The sequence below is a fragment of the Pipistrellus hanaki genome, assembly GCF_964339955.1.
Source record: "Pipistrellus hanaki genome assembly, chromosome: 14".
Classification (NCBI taxonomy): Eukaryota; Metazoa; Chordata; class Mammalia; order Chiroptera; family Vespertilionidae; genus Pipistrellus; species Pipistrellus hanaki.
Window position 1 is genome coordinate 28,088,899 of NC_140516.1, and position 9,618 is coordinate 28,098,516.

General features: G+C 40.2%; 1 protein-coding gene across 3 annotated transcripts; it reads left to right on the forward strand.

The window, feature by feature from the left end:
• Positions 1-926: 926 nt before the first annotated feature.
• On the forward strand, positions 927-7,894 carry LOC311632251 (mannose-binding protein C-like). 3 transcript variants are annotated; one of them, XM_084903469.1, is made up of 6 exons: positions 927-943; positions 3,143-3,231; positions 3,844-4,027; positions 4,679-4,795; positions 6,305-6,373; positions 7,138-7,894. In XM_084903469.1, the coding sequence occupies exons 2-6, from the start codon at positions 3,220-3,222 to the stop codon at positions 7,509-7,511; spliced, it is 756 nt and encodes a 251-aa protein (XP_084759595.1). In that variant the 5' UTR covers positions 927-943; positions 3,143-3,219; the 3' UTR covers positions 7,512-7,894. The 3 variants fall into 3 exon arrangements, with proteins under 3 accessions (XP_084759595.1, XP_084759594.1, XP_084759596.1); XM_084903468.1 differs by lacking the exon at positions 927-943 and adding an exon at positions 2,217-2,530; XM_084903470.1 differs by lacking the exon at positions 927-943 and adding an exon at positions 2,218-2,530 and having other exon boundaries at positions 3,757-4,027.
• Positions 7,895-9,618: the final 1,724 nt, after the last annotated feature.

Sequence of the window (9,618 nt, forward strand, 5' to 3'; positions counted from 1 at the left end):
AGGCATGTGATTCTCTACCATCCGAGACATTTTTTAGGTACCAGGATAGATCAGTAGAAAGTAAGAAAATCAGGCCCTTCACAAGCCTAGAGAAGTCTAATTGGAAGGGATTTAGCAGGGGATCTCATCCATCCACATTCCTTCTGGTATTTGAGGACTCCAAAATACCCCACCACATGGCTCTGAAACATCTGTATGAAGCTCCCAGGTTGAGCTCCCTCATCACCCCAAGCTAACATCACATTTTGTGACAGCTCTATTAGAAATGTTGTGTAGAATTAATTCCATTGTGCTTTATAAAATGTTTCTTCCATTCCATCCAGATTGTCTCTCTTGACCACCATCACATGGTTCAAGCCATTGACCCACAAGATATTTATTATTTCTGCTGAGATTGTTATTTACCCTTTATTTCCTATCTCATTTGAATGGTACCCAAATATTCATGTTAGAAACTTATGAGTCCATAGAAATTCCTTCTTCTTGTATACCATTTACATCCAATTAATTCCCAAGTTCCCTCAAATGATCCTTGTACATGATTTCAAATGTGTTCATCTTCTCGACCTCACTGTCATCCTAATTCTGGCCACCATCATCAGCTGCTTAAGTGATACTAAGTACCTCCTTGCATGTTGGATGTTTTTTTGTTTTTTTTCATACCTGCTCCCCTCCAATCCTTCTTCACATTTTAGTTGGAATGAGCTTTGAAAATTCAAATCTGGTCATCTCTTATGAAATTCTTCTAATCACCACTTGGAGTCGGTCCACAGTTTTATAAAAGTTATAATCGTGTTGTTAATCTCTCACCACTTGAATTTTACTCTGTAAGCCCAGTCAGACCAAAGAGTATTATCATTGGGAACCTGACCTGCTTTGTCTCATTTTCAAGCCATTGTGCAGACTATTCACAGTGTGAAGCATGGACCCAGCTCTAAAGAAGGTAAGAATAATCTTTGCAACTTTTGAAACTTCCTTGGGAGTGCCTCTGGGAAGTTTTTAAAAAATAATAATATTAGTGTCCCGTATGAAGGGGAAAAAAATAGAAAAGAGAGGTCTTATGTACCTTTCATCTATTATTCACCAATGATAGGATATGACATATCACAATGCAAGTATCAACACAAAGAAATTGGCACTGGAACCATACAACAATAAGATGCACATCTTATTTGGATTTAACCATTATTTACCAGTACACTTTTTTTTTCTTGGTGTCTAGTCTTAGAAGATTTACTTCACAATCACAGGTTAGTGTAATCACCACAATTAAGATACAGAACTATTCCATCGGCCCCAATGAAAATTGTCCATGCTACACCATTAGAGCTATATCCTCCCTGTAGTCCTGATTCCTGCCAACTTCTGATCTGTCCTATATTATTGCAATTTTATCATTTCAAGAAAGCTATATGAAAAGAACATACAGTTTGTAAATTTTTGATATTATATTTATTTCTCTCGCATAATGCCTTTGAGATTTAAGCTATTTTATGAGTCAATAGTCTGTTGTTGTTTTTCCTGTAAGTTTTCCACAGTTTATATTTCCTTTCACTTGTTGAAGAACAATTGGATTATTTCTAGTGATTTTGGCTGTGAGAAATGAAGCTACCTCCCAGACAATGTGGTTCAGTGGTTGAGCATTGACCTATGCACTAAGAAATTACCAGTTCGATTTTGGTCAGGGCACATGCCTGGGTTTGGGGCTGGATTTCCAGCAGAGAGCATGCAAGAGGCAGCTGATAATTGCTGATGTTTATATTTCTCTATCATTGAGATTTCTATCTCTCTCTCTCAAAAAAAAAAAAAAATTTAAAACACACATTTTAAAAAATGAAGCTTCCAAAATGTGGTAATTACATAGAATGGAATAATTCAGTCTTAAAAAGGAAGAAACTTCAGATATATGCTGCAACATGGAAGACATTAAGCTAAGTGAAATAAGCCAGTCACCAAAGGACAAATATCATATGATCCCACTAATATAAGGTACCTAGAATAGACAAATTCATAGCGATAAAAAGTAGAACAGTAGTAATCAGGGGTTACTGAGGGATGTGAGAGGGGAGTGGAAATTATTGTTCAATGAGTATGGACTTTTGGTCAGGGATGATGAAAAAGTTCTGGAGATGATTAGTGGGGATGGTTGTACAACAATATAAATGTACTTAATGCTGCTGAATTATCAACTAATAATGATCACCATCGCAAATATGATATTATGTGTATTTTACCACAATAAATAATAGATGGCAATTTGAAGGATGATGTGTGTAGTAATAAAGCAAACAGCTGCTGAACTTTGTGCCAGAACCCCCTGGGCAATTCTAGGAGTTTAGTGCAGTCCCAAGAAGAGTTGTTTATTAATCTGAGGTTGAAGGCCAGGCCAACCTGTGAGTCTCAGTTCATAAGGCTGATTGGGCCCTGCAGTTGCCCAGGCAGCCTCTTTCCTTACCCTGAGGCATCAACCAGAGCCCCAGCTGCAGCGCAATCTTTCTCATCTTTGCATTCCTGCTCTGCACAAGCCACAGTAAGTCCTTTCTTTTGAATGGGTCTATGATCCTGGATCTGTCTAGGGACTTGACCTTGGAGGCATACGGGAAGCTTTCTGAGGGATGGAATGGGGAGATGGCCAGCAGAAATCATACAGGGATGTCTCTTTCTTTGCTTTTACCGGGCACCTGTGGCTTTCTGGATTTACCTGACCATTTGCAGAAATGACACTGACTTCTTTTCCAGATAAAGCCATAAAGAAATAGAATCACAAAGCTAGTAAGTTGAGGTTTACTGGGAAATGACAGGTTTTTTTTATTTAATATATTTTATTGATTTTTTTACAGAGAGGAAGAGAAAGGGATAGAGAGTCAGAAACATTGATGAGAGAGAAACATCAATCAGCTGTCTCCTACAGGGCCCCCCAAGCCCACCAGGGATGTGCCTGCAACCAAGGTACGTGCCCTTGACCGGAATCTAACCCGGGACCCTTCAGTCCACAGGCTGACAGTCTATCCACTGAGCCAAACTAGTATCAGCAAATGACAGTTTTGAAAGAGAGCTTTGAAGGGACAGATGAAATGCTAAGATTAAGAAATAGGAAGGGGAGTGAATGGAGGTGGTAATTACCAGTGTTTTTTATCCACAGAACACGGGACATTTCTGCCAGGAGTAAGAGAGGAATCTGGCAGCTTGCTAGGGATAAGAGAGTGAGACATTTCCAAAATGCTACCCCTGGTAAGTCTCTCCTGCAGTAGGAAATAAAACTTCCCTAGGAAGCAAAGGCCAGTGAATTCTGAGTTAGTGACTAGCAGGGACTATTCCTCTCTGGATTACCAGTCTCAGTTTAGTGCCTGACATTAAGTCAGTGTTAGTTAACTGGCCCTGAGGGGCAATGGTCTGCCTAGATATGAGGATGGGATGCAGGTGGCAGATGGGCCCAACTGGGAGAAGTGGGGTGAGCAAGAGCTCCTACAGATTCCTGGGTCTCCATTCACTTCCACCCCTTAAGCCAATAAGCATGATCGTGCTGGAAGTGGATCTCCTAATGGGTATGGAGAGCATATGCACAGCCTTCTAATGATGAAACCAGAGGCCTAGGCCATTTGGGACCCCTTGTAGGGACCTCACTGCATGTTATTTCTACCCATGTTAAAGTACTAATCATACAACATCCAAAGGAAGATTTACTTTTCCACAACCCCAGTCTGGATGCAGCAATGGGTGAGCCACCTATCTCTACATCATATCTGCCCAATACAGGTTATAGGACAGAGGGAATGTTTGGTACATGCATGTTGAATAACTGTACACCATGAGGTAATCTTCCTTGACTTTTCACACACCAAGGTGAGGACCATGTCTCTGTTTCCGTCGCTCTCTCTCCTTCTTCTGAGTGTGGTGACGACATCTTATTCAGCAATAGAACCTGAGGAGAGCCTTCCAAAAACCTGCGCTGTGGTCACGTGCCCTTCTCCAGGCTTGCCAGGCAGAGATGGGCGTGATGGCCTCAAGGGAGAAAAAGGAGAACCAGGTAGAGCTTGGGCTTTTCTTTCTCTGTGAATCTATACTTACCAGACAAAACTGCCTGGGGTTATAAGAGCAATGTCCAATTCATATGGGTTGCATTTCTCTCAACTGTATAACACACTGCGTGGCCAGATTATTATGATCTCTGAACATAATAATCTGGCCACTCAGTAAATATATGTTAGAGGCATGATACATTAATTTGTGCATGGGTGGGGCCCAGCCAGCCTGGCCAGGGTGAGGTTACATGGGTGGTTGGCCGGCCTTCCTGCTGGTCAAACTCCTGGTCAAGGGGACAATTTGCATATTGGCCTTTTATTATATACGATATACACTGAGTGGCCAGATTCTTATGCGTTTGGAGATCATAATAATCTGGCCACTCAGTGAATAATTCAAAACAAATACAGCTCTGACTCTGGCAACACAGGAGTTGGTGACATGTGGTTGTCCTGCTTGCTCAGGGAGTGGCCCTCATGGCAGGCCATCCCGAGGGACCTGGGAAGTTTTTCTTCTCTGGGTCAGTGGAAGTACTGATTTAGAAAGCTGGTCCCAGATGAATGTCTCTGTTCTCCTAGGAAAAGATTAAGCATAAAACTCTGGGAGAAATTGAGCAAACACAGAGACACTAATTTCTGTTTCCTCCTTCCCATAGGCCAAGGGCCCAGCGGCATTCCAGGTCTCCCTGGAATGTTGGGACCTCCAGGAAATCCAGGACTCCCTGGTATACCAGGAAGTAGGGGCCAAAAAGGAGACCCTGGAGTATGTCCAAGTAAGACGCTAACCTCAACCAGGTCTAGGCTGACAGCCTTGTCCCAGGGTCCTGGAATTAGGAGAACCAATTGGGAGGTACCACTTCTGCTGCTTCATGGAAAGATGACCAACTCTGCTTCCTGACCCAGCACGCTCAGCCCTTACTTAGAGCCTAAGGGGATCTCTGAGTATTGACTTATAGATCCTTCAGAGCCACTCCTTCACCAGGCTCTCCCAGAAGGAGCTGGGCCCTGGCTTTCCTTTAGCTACCACAACGTGAGGCTCTGGTCCAAAAGCGAGAAAGTGGACTATGTATGTGTTGGGCTTACTATGTCTGTTTTCACAAGCAGTATACACATGGCATGTCAGTTATCTCTCACTTCATGAGAAGCAAACAAAAAACACAACCATTTATTTAAATCATGATTCTGTGGATTTGCGAACTGCTTTTGCTGCTGATCTCAGTGTCTGTGGTGACCGATGGTCTCACTTATATGTCTGCCTGTTGTTTAATTGTCAGCTGGAGTGAGGAGTGTAATTGACCCACAGGTCTTCCATCCTCCAATAATCTAGCCCGGCTTGTTCACATAGAGGTGATTACAAAATACCCAATAGCAGAAAGAGTAGAAGCTTTAAGGCAGGGGTCCTCAAACTTTTTAAAGTGGGGGCCAGATCACGGTCCCTCAGAGAGCTGGAGGGCCGGACTATATGAACTACTAATTCGTACTGTAACACCTTGGCTGCGCTAACTGCCCAAAAAACCTGGCGGGCAGGATCAGACTCCCCTGGGGGCTGCATGTGGCCCGCGGGCCGTAGTTTGAAGACCCCTGCTTTAAGGCCTTCTGAAGGCTCAGAAAACGTACATTATTGCTTCTTTCAACTTCTGTTGTCAAAGCAAGTCACAGGGCCAGCAGGGTTCTAGGAATGGGGAAATAGACTCCATTTATTAAACAGACAAGCTGTACCATATGGAGGCCATTTTGCCATCTTTGACACACGGCCTGCCTTATGCTCTCCCCCTTAAATAATGTGCAATTCTCAAAAATCTTGGTTTACTGAACAAACTGTCAGAAAAAACAAAAACAAAACAATAAAGCAATAAAAACAAAATCTTCCTAAAGATAAAACTGTAATCTTTTCAGATTCACCAGCACATAATAATTCCCAGAGATTTACTTTTTATTCATAATGGCATCATTTATTTAAAAAAAAAAAATAGTGAATAGCTTTGCGTATGGAGTGCTATCATGCTAGGTTATCTGGGAGTGCATATGTGTCCATGTATGTGTGCATGTGCATGAAGTGTCTAAATACTTTCAATAGATGAGGAGTGATATTTTGGGCGGGATGGCAATACAGGTACTTTTACCTCACTTCTTCTTAATATTTTTATTTTCTTTCAAAAAGCAAGTATTAATGTATAAGAAAATTATATATATATTTTTTTAATTTTGAAAATTACCCTACCCAGTTATAACTCTGAAATCCCTTCCCAACAATGTTCTTTCCCTTGGTTTACATTTTCTAGAGTGTGATGATGACCTGGCTGTTTTAGAAACAGAAGCTCTCCGCTCAGAATTGGATCGCGTCAAAAAGTGTAAGCCTTCTCTCATGTTTCAGTTTAGGAAGGTGCATGGTATTTGTTAAATACAAGTAATTTTCTAGTACCCACCTAAGTGTCCCTCAGGATCTGATCTCATGAAATCCTTCGAAACTTTTAGTAGAAATGGAGGCAAAGAGAAATCAGATAACTTGCTCAAAGGCACAGAGCTAGTAAGTGTCAGAGGGAGTTTATAAATTGAAGCCAGTCTGACTCCAGAGATACCGCCTTCTCCCCTTCTCCCCTTTCTCCCCACTTCACCCCCCATTCTATACTTTCTACTAACTCTGTGTATATGTGTCACTGAAAACTGGACCTAAGCCTCTTTCACTTTGTGATGTTGATATTGAGACCTGACAATGGGCCTAACCTGCTTCTTTGTGCCCTGCTGGCCTGAAGCCAATGTTCGCAGACATTTTTCTTTCTTCTCAAGTGAGAATACTGGGGTAAAATACACAATTACCAATTACATGTGTTCTAGAACTCTTGTCCAAAAGGACAAAGGCCTTTGTTCCAGTCTGTTTTCAAGTTAGGATTGCCTACTTAAATTTTAATCTCAGATAAAAACTAATATTTCTCAGGATAAGTATGTCCTCAAAATTTTTGTGGGAATATACTTATAATAATAAAAAATTAATTGTTTATCTGAAGTTAAAATTTAACTGGACATACCGGTATTTCATATGACAATTCTCTAGAAGCCTTTATCCAGAAAACTGCCTAAAGACAAGCCAGTGTCATCCCCATGTTTTTTGTTTCAGGGCTGACCTTTGCTCTGGGCAAAAAAGTTGGAAGGAAGTTGTACTTGACCAATGGTCAAAAGATGACCTTTGACAGAGTGAAGGCGCTGTGCTCCCATTTCCAGGCCTCCATGGCAGTCCCCATGAATGCTGAAGAGAACGAGGCCATCCTGTATGTCACCAAAGGAGATGCCTTCTTGGGCATCACAGACAAGAAGAGAGACGGCCATTTTGAGGATCTGACAGGAAGGCCTGTGACCTACCAAAATTGGAATGCTGGTGAGCCCAACAATGACAACTCTGGGGAACACTGTGTGATAATCCTTCCTGAAGGCACGTGGAATGACATCAGCTGCTCATCCTCCCATTTGGCAGTTTGCGAGTTCCCTGTCTGAGGAAGCCCGGCCCTCAGGCCCTTCTGTCCCTGGACCTCATCTCAGGCCCACAGTCTGCTTTGAAAGATAAGACTACGCCAATTTATTCATACCAATACTGATACTACCCTTTGTGGGGAATTGGGAAAATAAGAATGGACTGAAACATGGGATGAGGAAGTGAGAAGAAACTGGTGAGGGGGTACAGTGAGAGTTTCTGATTCAAACTCAATCACTGATGACAACAACAAAATTGTAATAATAATAGTAAATAGCAGCAGCAATAGAAGTACTGATATTTTTAATGTTTCCTATGAATCACACCCTATAGTATGCATTTTATATTGAGTAGTGTTAACTTGCTAAGATGTAAAAATAAAATATTTTACTATAAACACCTGTGACCTGTCTAGTCACCCTTTCTCTTTGGGTAGAGGAATCCACTAATGACACCCCCAGCCTAACGGCATAACTTTTTGGCTAGTTTCAGATATTAAGAGGCACTATTTAGTTGCTTTTTTCTGCACTATATTTTCTTTTCTTTTGTAAAGAACATAGATTTCAAGTTAACTAATGAATTTTACTAGATCAAGATACAGGGAATTTCTAGCATCCTAGATGCCTCTTCATAACCTCTTCTAGTTGATATGCACATGGTAAATACTATGCTGACCTCTATTACCATACACTAATCTGATCTATTTATGAATTTTACCAATATCTTACTAATTATGATCTACTTATAGAACTAACATACATACATACTGTTTTATGTTTTGCTTATTTTATTCAGAATTAGGTCTCTAAAATTCATTCATGCTGTTACATTGTCACAAGTGATTTTTTATTTTCTTTGCCACCTAGGGTTCCACTATAAGAATATCTCTCAGTTTATCCATTCTATTTTTAATAGACTTTTCGACTGCATACAATTTTCAATTTTTGACCATTAAGAAAATTCATGAAAATTTTTGCACTTGTCTTTTGATAGACATGCACTAATTTCTCTTGGTTATATAATGAGGAGTAGAATTGGTAGCTCATGGGGGAAGTATGTGTTTAGTTTTAGTAGGGACCACTAAATTTCCAAAGTGATCAAATGAATTTACACTCTCACCAGTAATGTGTGCCAGTTCTAGTTGCTCTACCTACTTGTAAAGAATTAACATTTTTAATCCTTCTAATTTTAGTCATTTCTGTGAGTGTAAAGTACCTCATGATGGCTTTACTCTCCGTTTCCATGACATGTGACAATATTGAAAACTTCTTCATAGGCTATTGGCTACTTGGACATCTTTTGTGAAGTACTTATCCAAGCCTTTTATATTTTGTTTAAATTTAGTAGCCAATATCTTTCTTATTGATTTGTAAGAGCATCTTATATGTGACTGAAATAGAGCAGTGCATGTTTGAACTGTTAAAAAGAAAAAAAAAGAAACTAGGGCATATTATGTCATATTAAAATGTATGACACTTACTTGAGCAAATACTGACTTGAATTGGGCAGCACAAAACCAAAAGCAGTTAGGAGCACTCTGCTAACGGAAGTTAGAGTCCATGTTTTCACAGAGAACATGGGGAAGCAAAGAAAATAAATTATTGATTAGCTAACGCTTAAGCAGTGCCATATTTGGGAAAGCCCCACTGGCAGTTTGTCATTGGTCATTCTTAGGTTTCATTTCCTGGGATCAAGGGCAGTGACTTGGGCTTAGGTTACCATTTGCTAATGTAGGCTACCAAGTCATTCCAACCACCTCAGTCTAATGGCCTCCTTGCTTAATCACTTTATCAGTAGTTAGAAAAACTAAAAACCATTTTGTTTCCATCAAAATCCTACATGGAACACAACATACAAGAGGTTAAAGAGCAATTTTATCAGAAAATATTTCTTTTTGTATTTGTAACAGTTCAAAATCCATAGCTTTATACAACAAGACAGTGCTCTGATAAATTTTTAAAATGTTGAAATGTAAGGTTATTAATGTTGGCTATAGTGTGGTTGAGTTTCTGCATTCAATTTATTTTTTATACCTAGCTGAGGTTGCACAATATCAGAATAATGAGTGACATGGTTACACATTCTTTAAATGACAGTTGGGTGCAAGATGCATTCTGGGGATTTTCTTAT